At 31.1% G+C, this 22,882-nt stretch overlaps 1 protein-coding gene across 2 annotated transcripts in view; it reads right to left on the minus strand.

The window, feature by feature from the left end:
* Positions 1–22,882, minus strand: part of LOC123680564 (elongation of very long chain fatty acids protein AAEL008004-like) — a 62,975-nt gene that overhangs the window by 21,661 nt on the left and 18,432 nt on the right. For both annotated transcript variants that reach the window (XM_045618525.1, XM_045618526.1), the window contains exon 2: positions 10,086–10,151. In XM_045618525.1, coding sequence (XP_045474481.1) covers positions 10,086–10,146 — 61 coding nt within the window. In that variant the 5' untranslated portion in view covers positions 10,147–10,151. The remainder of the gene's footprint in view (positions 1–10,085; positions 10,152–22,882) is intronic.

The raw sequence follows: 22,882 nt of genomic DNA on the forward strand, positions 1-22,882 counted from the left end.
TTAAAACATTTGAATTGAATGATTCCTTGATTCGGTCCTTGTTTTTCTAAATCATTGAAATTGTCGAATGACCGACACCAAATTCTTTTGCGAGAGCTGAATTGGATTCTCCATTTTCTAGTCTGGCTAAAATTGCACCTTTCTCCTCAATACTGAATGCTTTACGACGTTGCGATGTCATTTCGGCACTATCAACGCTACCTCTCAACGGTATCGACTAGACTGAAAATTAAAAACGAACATGTCGGTACGCGTACCTATATCACGTATTCAACGTCCTATGGAAAGGGATGGATTGGTTAGCGAAAACGATCGAGCCGTCACTATAACCGAAAAAAATTCTTCGAATTAGGTCATAAAAACCGACATGTCATTATAGGCGAAGTTATTATATCCGAACAATGTTACAAGGAGTTTTATATGAAAACTAAACTTAACACTGCAATTGCGTCATATTAAGCGGTTGGTCACTATAGCCGGCGTCATAATAAACGGATTCTACTGTATTGATGGACTGGGCCTTTAATGTGAAGAAACAGAATTGTAAAAAATACGTGTTGAGAATGTGGAACACAACAGCGAAAATGTTGCAAAACATATACATATTTCAAAAATTTAATATTACCTTTCACTGATTTGGTTTTCAAGAAATCCAGTGATGCACGTATTTCTGAGCGAAAGAACTTACAAGACAGTAAAGCGCAGAAATAGTTCAATAGAATTAAGTGAAATTGTTAAAATGACATTAATATGGGATGAAAATAGTCCTTAGAGTAATAAACATACAAAGAGGGGGCATATGTCATTTTCAGAAGGCAAATTTCGTCCCAAACATGAACTATCAAATTTAACATGGAGTACGCATAAATGAAAACATATCAGTGATACGATATTTCACTCAACTCGTGAGTTTCTCCACAAAAAACGCACATAGTGAATCAACGTTTTATATCAACTCAAAATATATTGAACAAAATACCTAAATATATCAGTTATTCAGAAAACAAACATCAAGCGCGACGTGAAACAACGGATGATACTAGGAGAGCAAAAGTTTCCAAACCTTGAATTTCAGCAGGAAGATACAGAAAATAATAAATATTCTGCTTATTATAAATTCGACAAGTAGGAAAAATATCGGATTCCAAATATTCAAATTGGGATATTTAATGAGGAATCACTCAAATAAATATATTTCATTCAATAAAATACATATATATTCATAACGATATAGTTAAATTGTGGATATGAAAATATATCACAATCCGACAACATAATCTAACCATGTTGGAGACATGCAAAAATTGCGTATACTCTCTCTATATATGTTATTACTGTATGAAATGGCCCCTTGAGTCTCTTACAATGATCCTTTCATGGCTCTGCTTATTAATTCATATGTATTTATTATATTCAATGCGATCCGTTAAATCATCATTATTTGATTTTTTTAAAATAGTGTACTATACAACTCGCTTGCCAAGAAGGCGAACAGGTGAAGCTGCAAAATGAGAAGTACACTATTTTGAAGAAGAAAAATCAAATAATGATGATTTAAGGGATCGCATTGAATATAATACAGTCTTTCGATAATGAGAGTGCTGCCATAATACGACTAATAAAAATATTGAAAACCCTAGCACAGCGGTTCTTAAACTTTTGCTCTTTGCACCCCATGTTGTAATTCGAAAAATTTTACTCCCCATATCCGTGGATATAGGAATTCAAATTACACAATTATACATTACACTTGCTGGACTATCACTACAAGAAGAAGAAGAACAACTGATAAACCATCAAGTACCTTACAGAAGTCTAACTTTGTTAATAAATTTTTAACATACTTCTGGACTGAGCTTCCAAACGACTACTCCGTTATAAAAGCCTAATCGCTTAGCATTCTCTTCCTTTTTCCAAAGTCTTATCTTTGTGAAATTGGATTTTCTGCAGTTGCTATCTTGAAATCCAAATACAGAAATAAACTCCAAGTAGAAAATGAACTCAGATTTATCATCTCTAACATGGAACCAAATTTAGATAAATTGTACGCCTTAAAACAAGCTCATGTTAGCCATTAGTTAGTCCCAAAATCTCTTGTTTGAAAAAAGCGGCCATAGCATATGCCCATTAACATTATTTCATGAAAAACTCACATAGACCGAATCATTTTACAATTGATAGATTATTTATAGATCTCAATCCGTTTTGACGAAATAATTCATTAAAATGTTGATATGAAAATGTTCCCATAGAAGTCAAAAAACTTAATTGGACGAGAATTTATGCTGGAAAAATTGGACTGATTACAAAGAATAAAATAAATGTCTGAACATTCTCATTGGTCGAACGCCGTATCAACTTTAAGCTGAAGCAGGTATTGATAACAATTATTTAAAATAGCTGGACATACCTCTCTCAAGTCTACAAAGCCTCATTAAGAACTTGATAATGAGTATCATTCGAATCTTTTAAGAAATCAATGGATTATGAATTAGCCACAGTGGTCAGTGTCAACAACATCCATGTCAATGTCATCAACAAAATCTGTATCAGTTAAGGAACACATGTCTACAATTGTATATAACAATTGTTCTTTCTAAACAATATTGTCCTACTTATTGTTCCTTTAGTTTGTTAAATAAAGTTTAGTTGAATTGAGTTCTCTATTCATGGAATCCTCTTACCAAATACAAGTCGAGCTCAGATCTAGCAGAAATTTTTTACGATGGTTTTCGCATACTTACATTCATATTATCTGTAATTCAACGCCATCTGTTAAATTGCCAATCAAAGTAAGTGAAAAATATTCGGTCTTGTGGTATTACAGCCGACAAGAATTGGATCGAAACTTTATAAGAGTGTTACAGGGTAGATCTCAATCCAGTAGAATCATAGATGAAACACCCATTATGAAAACTAATGCACAATTGTTCCTGATCTGCTTTACAAAACTGCAAGAACGAAAAAAGTTATGGCGTAACATTCCGTTTTGCTCAACTAACTTCTTCTATACCTGACGAAGTAATCATTACCGAAACACAGTACCAATGTTTACTTACAAATTCCATCGCTGGAATCACTAACCTACTTATGAAGCGTTTTGATTGTAGAGTAAGTCGAAGTGGTTAAAAATGTATGCAGTTGTTAAATAATAGTATTTGAAATTTCCAAAATATTGCGAAATGGGAGAGTATAATCTAGTAGGAGTATGATGATTGAATCGGCTTTATGTAAGCAGCTCAAATCTGGCAGGCAGAGGCTGAAGATTCCTGAACGATTAGTGTCATTGTAAAATGGGTTATCAAAGTGAAATGCAGCATCAAAAGACGTTCATGCTATGAATAAATCATTCTGTAGCACGATAATGATAAAGAGCACTGTACATCATAAGGAATATAAAGGGTGTTTTGAAATTCTGTATCAATATTTCAGGGGTCTATTTTTCAGGTCAAAATATGACTTTTTTTTCAAAAAAATGTGCCCACAATATCTTTGTTACCGAAATATAGAGCGATATGTTTAGTTTTTTCTTAAATCTTTCAATTTTTGAGATACTAAGATCAAATTTGAATATAGGTTACGTTTAAGGGTTTACATCCTACATTATACCGAGTGATTGTAACAAGCTACAGGGAGATATTTTTTTATGAATCAAGCCTTTATTCGCCTCCATAAACTTTTTTGTAGTACGTCGGTGGTAAATTCTAACATATAAAATGTACTCTATAATTTGTTAATAACTTTTTGTTTCCTGCGATTTTTACGCATCTGCAATAGTTATCGAGAAAAAAGTGAAATAATTTTTTGGAATTCGATACATTTAATTAAATTTTTTTATTCAAAGGTAGGAACCTATTACCACAATGAAAACAAAAAACTCTTCTATGATCTCTTTTCTGATCCAAATTACAATAAACCAAACAAAGAATTAATTTTCAAATTTCGTTCATCGCCTTCATCTTCAATTTTTTTTGTGTTTTCTTTTCAATGAAATCGATGTGTACGACATACATATATTATTTTTCTACGTGAACATCTTATATCCAAAATTTCATCGGAAAAACTATCGAACCAAGGAATGGAAAGTTATTGAAGAAAAACAAAAAAAAAATGTCGGAAATCTAACTGGTTTTCAAAATAAGGAGGTCAAGAGACTATTTCTCATAAATTGTTTCTTGATTTAAACTTCCGGTTTTCAAGAAGAAGAAGAGATTTCTTGCAAAATATATTTCATAATATTTTCCCATATTTTCAGAATCCGAGTATAGGAATTTAGTGGTAGTATATTAATTTCAAGCAATTCCATTCAAAATCCACATGAGGAAATTCGAACAATCAAATATTTATAGAACCTAGAAACCATAGACAACATGGATATATTTTCCGAATATGAAATCTGAATTTCCTCAGGTTGATTTTGAATGAAATAGCTCGAAATAAAACCGGCGTGAACTTGGCAGCCACTTTTCAGCAGCCGAATTCATTCCAGCAGCCAAACGACCAGTGGCGTCGGTAGAATTTAAAACTAACGAATCGATCTGTTTTTGGGGTGCAACGCAAGAATTTGCTTTTTGAGTTTACTTGAACGACTTCAGTCAAGTTTTTATGACATTTCAATGCACAAAATAATATTATAGATGAACTTGAATTATGCTGATCAATGAAACGACGGGTTATATACAAGTATTTTCACGAATGAAATCTTGAAAAACGTTTAGCCAAGTTGATATTTGGAATACTTACTCTTCAATAGAAACAGAATAACATATCCGAAGCCCATTGATTTGCAGGCCGTCTAAGGGGTAGTTTACACTTGTGAATTTTTGGAAATTTTCAAAAATGACCCTGTTAAAAATGTTTAGCCAAGTTCATATTTGGTATTCCTACTTTTGAATAGCTAAAGAATAGCATATCCGAAGGATTTTGATTTGCAGGCCGTCTAAGGGGTAGTTTACACTTGTGAATTTTTGGAAATTTTCAAAAATGACTCTGTTAAAAATGTTTAGCCAAGTTCATATTTGGTATTCCTACTTTTGAATAGCTAAAGAATAACATATCCGAAGGATTTTGATTTGCAGGCCGTCTAAGGGGTAGTTCACACTTGTGAATTTTTGGAAATTTTCAAAAATGACCCTGTTAAAAATGTTTAGCCAAGTTCATATTTGGTATTCCTACTTTTGAATAGCTAAAGAATAGCATATCCGAAGGATTTTGATTTGCAGGCCGTCTAAGGGGTAGTTTACACTTGTGAATTTTTGGAAATTTTCAAAAATGACTCTGTTAAAAATGTTTAGCCAAGTTCATATTTGGTATTCCTACTTTTGAATAGCTAAAGAATAACATATCCGAAGGATTTTGATTTGCAGGCCGTCTAAGGGGTAGTTCACACTTGTGAATTTTTCAAAATTATCAAAAATGAATCTGTCAAAAATGTTTAGCCAAGTTCATATTCAGTATTATTACTCTTAAATAGCTACAGAATAACATATCCAAAGGATTTTGATTTGCAGGCCGTCTAAGGGGTAGTTCACACTTGTAAATTTTTCGAAATTTTCAAAAATGAATCTGTCAAAAATGTTTAGCCAAGTTCATATTCAGTATTATTACTTTTAAATAGCTACAGAATAACATATCCAAAGCACATTGATTTACGGAAAAACTAGATCGTTTTTAGTCGAGAGGACTGAGCTCAAGAAGGCATATGAAAAATATATTTATTCAATAAATAATCCGCAATCCGCTGTTATGAAACTAGCTTAACGAGACAAAGATAACTTGAAATATAGAAACGACCAACATCAATGAAATATTCGGTTCGACTATTAATTCAACTTCCTTATCATTGGTTCAAATTTCCATATTTAATATAGTCTGCAGAGATCACAAATCCCGTTCTTCATTTTTTCATTCACGGTACATCCACGTGCTATTTCATTCGTTGTCAAAATGCATTTTTGATGACACGATCGTATACACAACCTGCAAATGAAATCATCTTCGCGTCTTGGGTGTGCACAAAAAATGCAAATGAAATTGACTGGTTCACTCCTTCTCAGTATTAACCAATTCAGAGATTTCCTACATACATCTATACTAACCGGTCCAAGAAGATGTTCATTTCTGACTAATTTTTTGAAAATTTTGAAAAATTCACAAGTGTGAACTACCCCTTAGACCGCCTGCAAATCAATGTGCTTCGGATATGTTATTCTGTAGCTATTTACGAGTGAGAATACCAAATATGAACTTGGCTAAACATTTTTAACAGGGTCATTTTTGAAAATTTCCAAAAATTCACAGGTGTGAACTACCCCTTAGACGGCCTGCAAATCAAAATCCTTTGGATATGTAGTTCTGTAGCTATTTAAGAGTAATAATACTGAATATGAACTTGGCTAAACATTTTTGACAGATTCATTTTTGAAAATTTTGAAAAATTCACAAGTGTGAACTACCCCTTAGACGGCCTGCAAATCAAAATCCTTCGGATATGTTATTCTTTAGCTATTCAAAAGTAGGAATACCAAATATGAACTTGGCTAAACATTTTTAACAGGGTCATTTTTGAAAATTTCCAAAAATTCACAAGTGTAAACTACCCCTTAGACGGCCTGCAAATCAAAATCCTTTGGATATGTTATTCTTTAGCTATTCAAAAGTAGGAATACCAAATATGAACTTGGCTAAACATTTTTAACAGGGTCATTTTTGAAAATTTCCAGAAATTCACAAGTGTAAACTACCCCTTAGACGGCCTGCAAATCAAAATCCTTTGGATATGTTATTCTTTAGCTATTCAAAAGTAGGAATACCAAATATGAACTTGGCTAAACATTTTTGACAGGGTCATTCTTGAAAATTTTGAAAAATTCACAAATGTAAACTACCCCTTAGACGGCCTGCAAATCAAAATCCTTCGGATATGTTATTCTTTAGCTATTCAAGAGTAGGAATACCAAATATGAACTTGGCTAAACGTTTTTAACAGGGTCATTTTTGAAAATTTCCAAAAATGTGTGAACTACCCCTTAGACGGCCTGCAAATCAAAATCCTTTGGATATGTTATTCTGTAGCTGTTTAAGAGTAATAATACTGAATATGAACTTGGCTAAACATTTTTGACAGATTCATTTTTGAAAATTTCGAAAAATTCACAAGTGTGAACTACCCCTTAGACGGCCTGCAAATCAAAATCCTTTGGATATGTTATTCTGTAGCTATTCAAGAGTAATAATACTGAATATGAACTTGGCTAAACATTTTTGACAGATTCATTTTTGATAATTTTGAAAAATTCACAAGTGTGAACTACCCCTTAGACGGCCTGCAAATCAAAATCCTTCGGATATGTTATTCTTTAGCTATTCAAAAGTAGGAATACCAAATATGAACTTGGCTAAACGTTTTTAACAGGGTCATTTTTGAAAATTTCCAAAAATTCACAAGTGTAAACTACCCATTAGACGGCCTGCAAATCAATGGGCTTCGGATATGTTATTCTGTAGCTATTTAAGAGTACTAATACTAAATATTAACTCGGCTAAACATTTTTGACAGGGTCATTCTTCAAAATTTTGAAAAATTCACAAGTGTAAACTACCCCTTAGACGGCCTGCAAATCAAAATCCTTTGGATATGTTATTCTGTAGCTATTTAAGAGTAATAATACTGAATATGAACTTGGCTAAACATTTTTGACAGACTCATTTTTGAAAATTTTGAAAAATTCACAAGTGTGAACTACCCCTTAGACGGCCTGCAAATCAAAATCCTTCGGATATGTTATTCTTTAGCTATTCAAAAGTAGGAATACCTAATATGAACTTGGCTAAACATTTTTAACAGGGTCATTTTTGAAAATTTCCAAAAATTCACAAGTGTAAACTACCCCTTAGACGGCCTGCAAATCAAAATCCTTCGGATATGTTATTCTTTAGCTATTCAAAAGTAGGAATACCAAATATGAACTTGGCTAAACATTTTTAACAGGGTCATTTTTGAAAATTTCCAAAAATTCACAAGTGTAAACTACCCCTTAGACGGCCTGCAAATCAATGGGCTTCGGATATGTTATTCTGTTTCTATTGAAGAGTAAGTATTCCAAATATCAACTTGGCTAAACGTTTTTCAAGATTTCATTCGTGAAAATACTTGTATATAACCCGTCGTTTCATTGATCAGCATAATTCAAGTTCATCTATAATATTATTTTGTGCATTGAAATGTCATAAAAACTTGACTGAAGTCGTTCAAGTAAACTCAAAAAGCAAATTCTTGCGTTGCACCCCAAAAACAGATCGATTCGTTAGTTTTAAATTCTACCGACGCCACTGGTCGTTTGGCTGCTGGAATGAATTCGGCTGCTGAAAAGTGGCTGCCAAGTTCACGCCGGTCGAAATAAATATAAAACTACCACTATATTCACATATTAAGATTCAGAATCGATTGAGCATTCAGAAAATATGGAAAAATATAATGAAGTATATTTTGCAGAACAAAAATTTAAGTTTTCTTGAAAACCGGAAGTTCAAATGAGGAAACAATTGGTGAGAAATTGTCCCTAGACCTTCTTATTTTGATAACCAGTCAAATTTGTGAAACTTTTTTCTTGGAAAAAACGGTTTTTCTTCAATAACTTTCCATGCCCCATGTTTTGATGGGTCACTTTTCAATTTTGCTTATAGGATAAGCCACAAAATCCAGTGATCCGCTTTGTTGAACACCCTGTACTTTAGAGACTGGATTCAAGTCTACAAGGCATTTTATGAGATTTTCAAATTTTGAATATTATTAGGCTCCAAGATTTTTTCATTTTGGACTTATTAAGATCAATGCTGCAAAATTTTTGTATCAAATATTATGAAAATAGCTCCTATAGTTCCGAGAGAAATCTAGTGTAGTTGATGAAATTTTTTATTCGTTTTTTAAATTTTACTTATTCAAAACATATACTGTGGACATTTCCTTTAATGAATTCAAAGATTTATTATTTGAAACAATCAACCAGAATGATAAATTGTGAATGGAGTGGAAGGAACAGGTTAAAATGTCAAAAGATTGTCAACAGAATATAGACCTTTTCGATTTGAACATACATATTCAGAATTGTATCAAAATTACAAAGACTGTTATCCACAATTTTATTCATCAGATAATGAAGTGAAAATGCTAAAATACATTTCGAAAAATGGATAGACCCATTCAACGCATCGGAAATTCCAATGTCAATATACTCGTGAATTTTTAAAATTTTTAATATACAATTTCCAAAAATCCATTCTGTGGAAATTGGGCATCCAAAATTCTATCAATTACCGAAACAATACAAAATATTTAAATTTTTGCATTGTTGCATCATTTGACATATCCGTCTAGACTTTCATAAAACGTGAAATTGCAAATGAAAAAATTATGAATACCTACTTCCAAATATGATTAGGATAATACTTAGTAATTTTGCTCAAGGGAATTGCAAATCAAATTATTGAACCGTTTCATTAAAAATTATCTGAATTTCTAATGTGCACACTATCCGATTTCATTGAAATGGATGACATTTTTGAAAAACCGAAAATATTTTCGACGAATCTGCGGCTAAAAAACTTCGTTAAAATTTTATTTTCATCATTATGTATAATGAGTATCATATAAAACATAAAAATTTCTGAAAAAATTTTTTAGAAAGAATATCTCGAACAGAAACCAAGATATAGCGAAATATTTGAAACGGTGAAGAACGAATCAAATCTATGGTCTTCATTCTATTATATTCTTACGTTTCTTATGAAATTTGTGGAAGTGTGAGTATTCAGGTTGAGATAGTAAATATTTCATAGAAATTCTAGTTTTTTGTTTATACGGTGTGTGTTACACATGGAAATATCTAGATTATTACAGGAGATAATAGGGCTACCAGTCATGAAATAATTTTTACCTCAACGATATTGATATCGGATTTTTGAGAATATAAATGAAAAATTAGGATTATTTGCCTTCAATTCAACGATCTTAAGACAACGGAATTGATTCATATTGAAAAGTTTCATCGATACATTCTGACGATAGACAAAACAACATAACTTACCACTTTTGTGATCCAAAACATAGTGATATTGATTGATTGCACTAGCTACTAGGGAAGCCATTTTATCTGGAAAAAAAATTAGTATTATTAGATACTTAAGTCATAGAAATTGAATTTTTCATTTTCAAACAAGATAAATTATTAGCCCGATACATTTCTATGCAGATAATTGATGACAAATTCGTATTGCACAAATTAGAAACTTAAACTCTGAACCTTTTAAATTTCGTATACCAACATCATAAGTTTCACTGTGAAATAAAAAAGGGAATGATTTTGCATCAATGTCGTATGATCATCTTATTACCGAATTCACCATTTATCATTTTAGTTATTTCGAATATTCTAACATCGAACGGAAATTGAACTCTGTATACGTATAGCGGTTTATAATTCAAGGATTCAAATGCCATCAGTACCGAATGATCAGAAATGCAATCACGTGATCAGCTTGTAAATTTTTACTTCCTATCCAACGCAGTTCTCAAACTTTTATCTATTTTTCATTTTGGATAATGTCATTGCTGTGTTGGACATGTAAATTCCAATTTGCAATAATATGTTTCTTTTAATCGACTCTACAAATGGGATAACGAAGTATTTATTTATTTACGTGAATATTGGTACTTAGTTCCCAAAAAACAAAAATGATAGTTTATTATGTGTTTCGTTTTATTGTTATCCTTGGCATTTTATGGTTTAAAACCTTTAAATTCTTGTTCGGGCTCTGACGATATAATAAAATCATTATCGAGAAAAATCCAACTACGTAATAAGTAAATTTGTCATAAACGATTTACATACCAGGGACTCTAGGTTTATTGTTTAATTCCTCTAGTAATAATGTTCCTATTCGCGGCGTTCATTCTGATATCAGGTGAAAAATGCTGTACGAATAATAAATCTGAGAAGGATTGTTTGTCTCTTGAGGATATCATAGAAATTTTAGGCAGAAAAAAAAATTGAGAAAGTACTGAGATGAAGTCAGAAGCTTTTGAGCCGCTCGTTCATCAACGTATATCTGCGTAAATCCAAGGGAGCAATTGGCGCAATAAACGAAATATTGAACATTGATAGTGGTAACGGGATCAACTTGGAATTTTGCATGAAGCTTTTTTTATTTTATATCTTCTTGTAGAACCTAAACTCAGTGGGATCTGTTGTTGGTGAAATATAAGGTCTTTATTTTGAATTTCTGCTGGAATTTGCTAAAGCTCCGATGAGGATTGTGGAGGGAAAATATAGGTATTGAAACTATTCGAGATTAAGTATGCAATATTTCAATGAATGTAGATCGTAAATTTTTATTTCTGGTAGAACTATTATACTTGTGATAAAAATTAAGAAATACGTCGAAATATTCATCAACTATGATTAATTGCTAATTATGTGGAAAGAGTGCCAATTGTGAATAAAATTGCTAGTTTCACACGGAAACTTATTAATTCACATTACTTCAAATAGTAATGAAAATTTCCTGAACAGAATAAAGCCATTTGGTGAAGAATTTTATAAGTATATTGTATCACCCAAACAAGATATATAAAAAATTGACCGGTTCGAAAACAGTAACGGTTTCTAGGAACGATATTACATTTATGATATGAGGAATAAATTGTTCAGTGAGGTGTTAAAATGCACGTTGTTGGCCATTTTTTTATATAATCGATAAATAGATACCTTATCGACAGTATTCATAAAAAAAATAATAACTTCTAGATTTATACTAGCCCAAAACTATCCCATTCAATTGGAGTGAGTATCCGGAAAAAAAAATAAAAATGTCCGTTGCTGGCGATATTTAAACTATTACTTTGCACCCCTGAACACAAGGTCTTTTCAGTCTGGGTTCCCAATCACTCGGGAATTGAAGGAAATGAAGAGGCTAACACACTTGCAAGAAAAGAGCACAAACTGCTCTCATTGGCCCGAAACCTTTCTGCGGTATATATATATATATATATATATACCAACAAGAAAGAGTTTCAGGAGAAGGAAATCATAGGGAGTTTCGTAAATATGGAACTTCAAAATTTTGTTTTCCTATCAATGCCAAAACATCACATTCCATCGAGGTGACAATTTGCATTTGGATGTAAAAAATAATTTTAAACTTCGCCTGAAATGAGACACAACTAGAACCATAGATCATTAAAAATTATATCGAAAACAAAAATTCAATATTTCCTTGGCCACATCCGACAAAGTTGGAATTTTAGGTGTGGATATTAATTAACAATTTTAATCTTCTTGCAAAATATCAAGGTGATCACAATCATTTGAACAATATAAAATTTAACAAGAATATTGGAAAAATATAGTCTGATCGGGATGAGATTTTGTTTGTATGTTCAGAAAAAAAAATTCAAGCTTCGAGCAACATTTCGTTTGATCTCGTCATCAGAACTTTCAGAATATTCAAGCAGAACATACAGAAAAATGAGGTAAGCACTGCCTTTAAGTCATCACATATCTTCATTAATAAGTCAATTACACCTTATACAAAGCGTTTCATCATAAAAAGGACACCTTTTTATAGTAGCGTTGATGATACTGAGAGAATCATTTTTGCCTTATGATATATACCTCGCATAAGTGAGATACAGGGTGTTTAACGTTGATTCTGAGCAATATTCCATTGAGTGTGGTCAGTTATATATAACCTTTGAAGTTACAATTTCTGGTCACATCAGAGTATTTTTGAGTGCTTAATTCAGAAAAATCAAATTGATGGAGAACCTGCGATGCTCATGATTTCTCTTCTTGGTTTTCAAATTAAATTTAATTTTCTGAATAAATTGAATTTCACAAGAATTTCTGTGAAATTTGTTTTTCGTAAATCGAACAATTTTTTTTTACTTGTCTACAGCGAAAAAAAAAATCACAATAATACGAATATGAAAACGGAATCGAAAAATTTTAAATTTTGAAATTGGGTTATCGAAATATTCCAGATGGTAATATAAAGTTATCACAAAAAAAAAATTCACTGTAATTCAATGAATCTCTGTTGGGAGTCGAACTCTCTACCTAAAGGTATTAACTTTGGACTGTAAATGTGGACTAATCTGAGGATATAATGGCTTCAATGAAAGAAATATTCCATTTTTTTCGAATCTGTTTTTCATATTCGTGTCAGGTATGAAAAAAGTACATTCGGGAAACATTTCAACAATATCGGGTAAATGCGAAACAAGTGAAAGAACACTTATCGCTCATCAACCTTGTTCATTCATTTTATTTTGTTGTGAAACATTATTTTTTTGTATTTGTTGAATAAAGGTTATTATTATTATTATTATTACAAATTTTTTTTCGCTGAACCTACCTAGACATGCGAAAAAAATTTGTGTTCGATTTATGGAATTCTTAGAAAATTGCGTTTATTCAGAAAATTAAATTCAATTAGGAAACAAAAATATCACGAACATTGTAGGTTTTTCGCCATTTTGAATTTTTTTTCAGAGTTCTTCATCTTTTATGAATTGAGCATTCAAAAATACTCTGATATGATAATAAACTGTAACTTCAAAGTTTATACATAACTGACCACACTCAATAGTTAACAACAACAACAAACGCAATTTATTGACCAAAGGCCAATTGGCCATCGACAGTATTAATCCTGCAGCCACACTCAGTAGTATATTGCTCAGAAATTACGTTGAATACCTTGTCTATTTTATGCGAGATATATGTTAAAAGGGAAAAATGATTCTCCCGGTGTCATCTACACGACTATATATGTTTGTCCAGTTAATGATGAAACGCCCTGTATATAGTTCTCGAAGGTCGCAATCGACGTATGAATGACGAGAACTTGAAACCTCCTAACTTGATATCATGGGTTTTCCTCATATTTTCATATGGGGAAACACTATTCATCGAGAAATCATTGCATTTGTGATATTGTCAGAGATAGGAAATGATGAACAATAGAATAGTGTAGAATTTGCGTTAATTCAGGCAAAAACTTCAGGTATTCTAGAATATCATTTTCTCTAATTATGTGGCAAACCATTTCATTCTACCTTGGCTTGCAGAACAAAATTGTGAATATCTCATATTCACAGATTTCATGAGTTTACATATTTTATTATTATTATGTGCTCGGAATTCTCCTGTCACGGATTTATCTTTTATCTGTCAAATTTGTGATACAGAAAACAGTTCTGCCAACCATCATTTTCCAATGTTAAAATCACCAAATAATATTTATGAAAATATTCCATTGATGTCAATAAAAATTCAGTGAATTAGAGAAAGTAATGTATATTATACTAATACAGAAGGATCAATATAACACTTGTCTATTTGAAAACTCGCCATTTTTTTGATATTTCGAACTCTTGGAAATCAATGCCTTCTGCATTTGTATTATAAATAACTATCCTCAAACAATTAAAATTGACTTATTAACTGAAAACAACTATTTGTAAAAACTTGAGCCCTGCTATGTTTGTTCAAAATTAATTGGATTTCACTGTTTTAATGTCAATACAGATTCAGGCAAAAAGTATTAAGGCCGGAACTGATATGTAAAATATTTAAACTGGTTGATCATTTTTTACCTTCTTAGGTAAAGCAGGAACAGCAACAACAAATCTTCAAAAAGTAATAATTTTTTGCAATACATAAATTCTTTCGGAGTTCAATTACGTTTTACTCAGTGCTTGAGTAATTCGGCATGTGACACGACCTTGTACTGATTGGTTAATGAAAAAATGTGAATATAAAGAGCATTGCAGGTTGAGGTTAAGCCGGGTTACATCAGTTACAACTTGAAATGTCGTTGTGTGTGACAACGCCTACTTGTGATGAAATCTAAAGAAATTGGGTATCTGATTTCACTCGAGTATGATATGAAGTAATTGATGACACTTGAAAGACGGTGATAGAAGTCACCATTAGAAACACATTGCAGACAAGGAACTTGCAACACTCTCTCTGTTAAATAAATCTATGATAATTTGGCATCGAAATAGATTATGAGCTGAATGAACAAGCACGTAAAAACATTGCAAATTTTATTTGGAGGTTGTTTTTTATTTCCACATCAGATGAACAAATAGTTCATCATCTATTAGTACTTAGTTCTTCTGCCGTCAAACAGATATTTTATATATCGAGCTTTAAGCTTAATAAAGGTAATTCATTAATATCCCGAATAAATCAAATTGAAATTTTATGAATAAATATTCATTAACAGTCAAACTATTCCAGCAATGGTCATCATTGAATATCAATACAAAACGTAACAATTCAAAAATCTAGCAAGAAAACGAAGATAATGGAATTAAATGAAATATCTCAATATTACGTACGTAGTTAGTGGAAAATATAATTTCTAAACATAAATATCAGTTACGTGTTACGTCGACGTATTTTGGAATAATTGTGGATACTTATAGGTCTGTACTAGTTGGAATATTTTGTATCTGACAACAGAAATAATAGGTTAATTGTTTCCAACAAGGAACCTTTGGAATCATTAAAACAATTTCTGGGTGCCTTGGAATTATCAGCTTACGTTTCAAGTAGGGTTGAAGCCAATGATAACAAGAAACAAATATTGAAGGAACTTTTATTATTTATATTAAAATTTCAAATATACCAGAAAATTTTAAAATTGACGTTTTGAAGTGAATATAATTCAAACACAGAATTTATCGTTTTTTTAAAAAATAAAAGGGCAAGTTGCATATGTTTCAGTCCTGCCTCAAAATAACATAATAATTTCCAACTATAATTATCAATTAAATAATTCTGAAAAATAATATAATTATTTCCAATACAAGAATACAAGTGTAGAAGGCATGATATTCGTCCACGAGTTCAAAATTCCAAAATTAATCACAAAGTGGTGATTTTCTGAATAAGCTAGTGTTAAAATGAGCTTTCTGTAAAAGTATTATGTATTTTTCTCTGATTCCCTGAATTTTTTTTTAAATTAATGGAAAATTTCCGTGAAAATCGTTAAGTGATTTTTGTAATGAAAAATATCGGTTGGCAGAACTGTTTTCTGTATCTCTATGGTTCAAATTCCAAGCAAGTAGGTTTCATATAAGATGCATCTTAGTTTCATAGCTTCATAATGATAGTCAATGGATGCAGTGGATGTCAAACAGTAGTCATTTATAATACAAGTGCGGAAAGCATCGATATTCTTCCTCGAGTTCAATATCCAAAAATGAGTCAAAAAAAGGCGAGTTTTTGTATGAACGAATGTTAAAATGAGACATCTGTAAGAGCATTATACATTATTTTCTCTGATTCGCTGAATTCTTATTGAAATACATGGAGTATTTCCATGAATATCGTTAAGTGATTTTTGCATTGAAAAATATGGCTTGATAGAACTGTTTTCTGGATTACAATTTTGACACATAATAGATAAATCTGTAAAGTTCCGAATACCAACATATAATAATGAAATGTAACCATGAAATGCTTACAAACTGAGATATTCCCGCACGATTTTGTTCTCCAAAGTATGGCAGAAAGAAAGGATTTGGCACAGAATTAGAGAAATGGGTTTTTAATCGATTGCTGAACTTCAAACTATTCAAATCTGAAACTATAGCAGAAGAGGGGATCGTAGGAGTTTTTCCTCATAATGATTCCAAAAGTTGAATTCGGAAATAATAAACCTAAAAGACGTAAGCATAATGAATATTTGTGTTAATTAGACAAATACGCGACAAAATAACAACGCCAAGAAAATTAATTTCCTGCGAAACTTGAAAGCAACCATTACTTGTTAGGAAATAAGGAAATTAAAAGTCACGCCAAATCTTTAAACACAATAATTTATTCAGAAGAAGGTGAACAGGATACAATCAGTGTAAATTAGTGAAAATTTTTCATTTCGTAATATTATTTGCATTTGCGTATCTATTAGAATATTTCAGTTTCCTTTCAAGGTTTTTAAAAATTAAAAGCATTGATTAACGATTTTATACCATGTGTCTCAACAAAAAAATTATATAGGTATATTATTTGGATGAAAAAACCAGACTATGTGAATTTTTAACGAATCCTTGTTTTTTTAATGCTCGACTATTATTATTGGAAATAATAAATCAGAACCGAAATAATTCTGCATAAATGACTACAATTTTTACCTAATTTCATGAATGAGCGATTCGAAATATACACAAACATTATTCAGACATCGGCCATTCAAGAAAGAGTGTGGGTAACTGCTTCCGCATTAGATTTGGATGATTGCATTCATAGCCTATCAAATGACACTCTAATAAACCAGAGAAATAAATGATAGACAACATGGAACTATCAACGTGAGAAATATCGATACCGGAAGTTGACAACTTTGTAACGGAAGAATTAACGCTAATCAAACCTCACATAAGGTAATACCTATTTTGGGGATATGTACTTCGATTACGATGTGGGATACACGGAAGTTTCATCTGAAAATTTGACAGAATGTGCATTTGAATCGATTTTATTTGATTCTGAAATTCCTCAAAACTCTAATCAATTGTTAGTCAGTTTTGGATCAGAGGAAAAAAATTGGGATGTTCAGTTGATGTTTACTCTATTAATACTAAATCGTATAATTTAATTATTCTTCGATTGGAATCGAAAAAGTTCTGATTAGAGTCATGGTATGCTGAGTTTTCGTATAATGTTAAATGTACCCGTATGAATAAAAAAACATGCGTTCAAGGATATCTACATATAGTAATATATTTTTTTTCGAACCAGTAAATAATTTTACTGCAACATAGGTATTGATCTCTTGTTGTAGATACTTTCTCAGGGCATTCGCAAAAGTTTGGATGTGTAGAATACAAAAATGAAAACAAATTTGTTCGTCTGGAGACTATAATAGTAATACATATACCGGGTCCCAAGTTATCGTATACAGGCAATATATAGTTTATTTGACAAGAAATACAGAAATTACTCTGAATAACATCAAAGTACCTTCCCCATGATGTATAAAAAAGTTTCTTATATTTGACAGCCCTGTGGCATCTACCAATAACTTTTATTTTCAAATGTCACCCCTCGTATATTGTCAATGAAAATTGCCTGTCATTCTATTTGGAATATAACTATAGCACATACTTTTCATTTTTCCATAAATAACAATGAAAACATTAACATTTTGTGAAGTATGAATTGCAACCAAAATACCTACTATGCAATTCAAAAAACGAAGAAACATTTGAAGCAAGTGTTCAAAATTATTTATTATTTTATGACAGGCAATATCTAGTTTATTTGACAAGATATTAAAAAAATTGCTCTGAATAACATCAAAGTACCTTCCCCATGTTGTATAAAAAAGTTTCTTATATTTGACAGCCCTATGACATCTACCAATAACTTTTATTTTCAAATGGCACCCCTCGTATATTGTCAATGAAAATTGCGTGTCATTCTATTTGGAATATACCGATAGCACATACTTTTCATTTTTCCATAAATAACAACAAAAACATTAACATTTTATGAAGTATGAATTGCAACCAAAATACCTACTATGCAATTCAAAAAACGAAGAAACATTTGAAGCAAGTGTTCAAAATTATTTATTATTTTATGACAGGCAATATCTAGTTTATTTGACAAGATATTAAAAAAATTGCTCTGACTAACATCAAAGTACCTTCCCCATGTTGTATAAAAAAGTTTCTTATATTTGACAGCCCTATGACATCTACCAATAACTTTTATTTTCAAATGTCACCCCTCGTATATTGTCAATGAAAATTGCGTGTCATTCTATTTGGAATATAACTATAGCACATACTTTTCATTTTTCCATAAATAACAATAAAAACATTAACATTTTGTGAAGTATGAATTGCAACCAAAATACCTACTATGCAATTCAAAAAACGAAGAAACATTTGAAGCAAGTGTTCAAAATTATTTATTATTTTATGACAGGCAATATCTAGTTTATTTGACAAGATATTAAAAAAATTGCTCTGAATAACATCAAAGTACCTTCCCCATGTTGTATAAAAAAGTTTCTTATATTTGACAGCCCTATGACATCTACCAATAACTTTTATTTTCAAATGGCACCCCTCGTATATTGTCAATGAAAATTGCGTGTCATTCTATTTGGAATATAACTATAGCACATACTTTTCATTTTTCCATAAATAACAATAAAAACATTAACATTTTGTGAAGTATGAATTGCAACCAAAATACCTACTATGCAATTCTAAAAACTAAAAAACATTTGAAACAAGTATTCGAAATTAATTACTATTTTCTTATTTCTAATAATAACAACAAAAACATTAATATTTTGTGTCTTTTTTCGCGTTATTCATTTATCCTCATAAAAATTAAATAACACCCATGTTCTTACAAAATTCACATATGAGAAGATGAATTTTTTGTTACAAAAAACCGAGAAATTATAAAATAATATATAATTTTGAACATATGCTTTAAATATTTATTCGTTTTTTGAATTTTATATTAGATATTTTGGTTGCAATTCATACTTCACAAAATTTTAATGTTTTTGTTGTTATTAATGAAAACATACCAAGTATGTGCTATCGTTATATTCCAAATAGAATGACACGCAATTTTCATTGACAATATACGGGGGGTCCCATTTGAAAATAAAAAGTTAGGGGTAGCTGTTACAGGGCTGTCAAATGTAAGAAACTTTTTTATACATCATGGGGAAGGTACTCTGATGTTATTCAGAGCAATTTTTTTATTATCTTGTCAAATAAGCGAGATATTGCCTGTATACGATAACTTGGGACACCCGACATGCGTAAAATTCATCATCAAATCGGATCCTACAGTATATGACGCATCCTTTCAATTAAATATCTAGATTGCATTGATATGAGGAATACAAAAATTTCATATGAGTATAAGTACCTAGACTCGGAATCATAAATTCTGAAAAAAGAAGTTAAGGTAGAAATCTCGCAAATTTATTATTATGTTTTCATAAAAGGTGATTCATAATATGATAAAAAAATATGATGTGGAGTTTGTATTGTTTTTCAAATCTTATCGCAATTGATATTCTTCTGATTGTATGAAAGCACGAGAGTTATCTATATTGGATTCAATGAATTCGAAATAATTAAAAGTCGAGGAAAAATCGTATTCGTATGAAATCAGCGAAAAATTTAAAAACCGCATATATGAACACTTTTGCCGTCAAATGATTACAACATCAAGGATCGAACAGGAACTTATTTCAATTCACCTCGAATGTGCAAAACTAGTATTAACTAATTCAAAACCGCATATATCAGAGTCCCAATCTCCATGGGGCAGCAATTCATTTTATTGTTTCAAATATCTTAGATGAAGATTGGTACTCATCTTTTAGCGACAATTCTGAGTATACGACACTACGATAATCAAATATGGTTTTTTTTTCGATCACCTGATGCATTTATTTTGGCTTTGGCTCAGTAGGAAGAAGGTATCCGAGGCTCGAAAACTATATCAAACTCTTGACTCATCACTAGTTATACATTATGTGTTTGATGAATAGGTATGCAGTCAGTAATGAATTGGCACATCTTTAGTGACCTTTAATTTTCGGTACTGGTCTGGTGACAAAGGAATTCATCTTTAGAAATGTTACGAACGTCGAAGTAATAACATAGAGAGAGTATACGTAATTGTTTCTGCAGCGTGGTTATCTAGACGTCAAATTGTAACATACACATGTTCAAATGCACAATAATATAACATTGTTATATCAGTGTACCAAAAATGTGTAACTGGCTGAACATGTATTTTTCTTTCGGAAAACCCTGATTTTTTATTGAATTCTCGAATTGCATGGATTAAATGAAGTTTGTGCAAAGTTGCATAAGCTCAAAGCTAAAATTTTCGATTTTTTTTTTCGACATAGTATCATTAGAGCTACATTGCCAAATATTTTGGATATACAGAGAGTACCAAAAAAATGTTGATGACTCAACATATTATGTTTTTCCGAATGCAACACCATGTTTTTTATTAATTTTCAGATAACATGGAATGAAAAAACCCAAGTTTTTTCCGTTTGTTCGAAGTTTCATTTGCTTAAAAATTACCGTTTATGAGATATGTATTTCGATATCTCATAAATTTATTACTTCGAGATGAAAGAATTTATTTGGATGAGATTTTGAAACTGAATACAAGAAGAACGCAGGTAAGTATTGACATTTTGATAATCATTGAAAACTCTACTGGGTGTTCAAAATGAGACAATTCATTGATAACTTATTCCAAATGGCACTCTATTTCTATATGTCAATTTTTCATTTGGTAGAGAATAATTAAATTTACTACCTAATAAAAAATAAAATACAGGATATGCCATTTGGAATAAGCCCAATATTAACTATTGAATGAGTTATCAATAATATTTTGAATTTTGAACACCCAATAAAGTACTCGATGATCATCAAAAAGTCAGAACGTAAGTACTTATCTTCATTCTTATAGGATTCACTTTTTGAATTCTTTTTCTTGCATTTTTTTTCTTTTTAAATAAAAATTATAAATTGAATGAATTCATTAATTTCTGAGTCATTATGTTTTTTCAAAGGGCAATCAATTTATGAAAAATTTAAATATTTCAAAAACCAGAAGATTTGATCATATGCAAGTTTGTACAAACTTGAGTTTATTCCATACAATTCGAATTCGATAAAAAATAAATTTTATAAGAAGAACCATATATTTGGTCATTCACACTTTTTTGATATACCCTGTGAATTTCCAAACAATTTGGAAATGTAGCACTGAAGGAGCCTAATGATGTGCAGAAAAAAAAATTCAGCGCTTAACCGTGTGGAACATCCTGTATATTATATTATATATTGGGACGTAAAAAGTGTGCTCTTTGTGGAAAAACCTGTGAAGTGAGTCGAATATTGTTTCAAATGTGGATCACTAAATTGTGTTTCGGTTTTGCTCCATCTGTCGAATTTTTTAGCACATATGGCGGACACTAAACGCTTACTGAAAATGACATAGAGGGAGCACTCTATGTTTATTAATGTGAGTTACGAAATGATCCGTGAAACATAGTAATTTAATTTCATAATGAAAAATAGTGATCTCAGAGTGTTTCAGTCACTATTCCCTCCATTTCAGCTGAAAAGTTTGAAGCCACTGAGAGCGAAGCTGATCTTCCACTAGATCGGCGACTGCAGCCTTTAAAAGCACTATACATACCACGCGTGCAAGGTGACCGTGATTTAATTATATAACATTTGCAGCGCTTCGGCATGCCATATTTCATGTTCAATGCAAAATTCGATTCTTCATTCATTGATTTTATCCATTGCAAAAATCGCAAAGTACAAATGGGGCCAATTAGTAAAGTAGCAATGTAAACAAACTAAATGACAGATGCTGCTTAAACTCCGAGTGAGTATATGTGAAAGTTGTATAAAATTATGGACAACTTAATATTTCTCAGTATTGTTATGACTGAAACTACTGTTGATATTATTCCTTTATTATTTCCTGTATCAATTATTTTTTATATTCATCATATATGTTGGATAGAGACTTGTTCAGTTGACTTTAAATAAAAATTTGACCGAAAATATAACTCATTATAGTTAGCGAATTTTCTCATTTCAAATATTGAACCTGCTGAAAAAGATCCCTGGAGAACATTCAGAAGTCAAGTTGCAGACGTCAACACCTGCCGAATTGAAATTAATGAAATTTGAAACTCTTAACTACTCGTATCTAGTAATAACTTTCTAAAGAAAGATTCATAAAATTAAAAAAAAAAACATCAATTACCAATTATT

Source organism: Harmonia axyridis, chromosome 5 (assembly GCF_914767665.1).
Source record: "Harmonia axyridis chromosome 5, icHarAxyr1.1, whole genome shotgun sequence".
Classification (NCBI taxonomy): domain Eukaryota; kingdom Metazoa; phylum Arthropoda; class Insecta; order Coleoptera; family Coccinellidae; genus Harmonia; species Harmonia axyridis.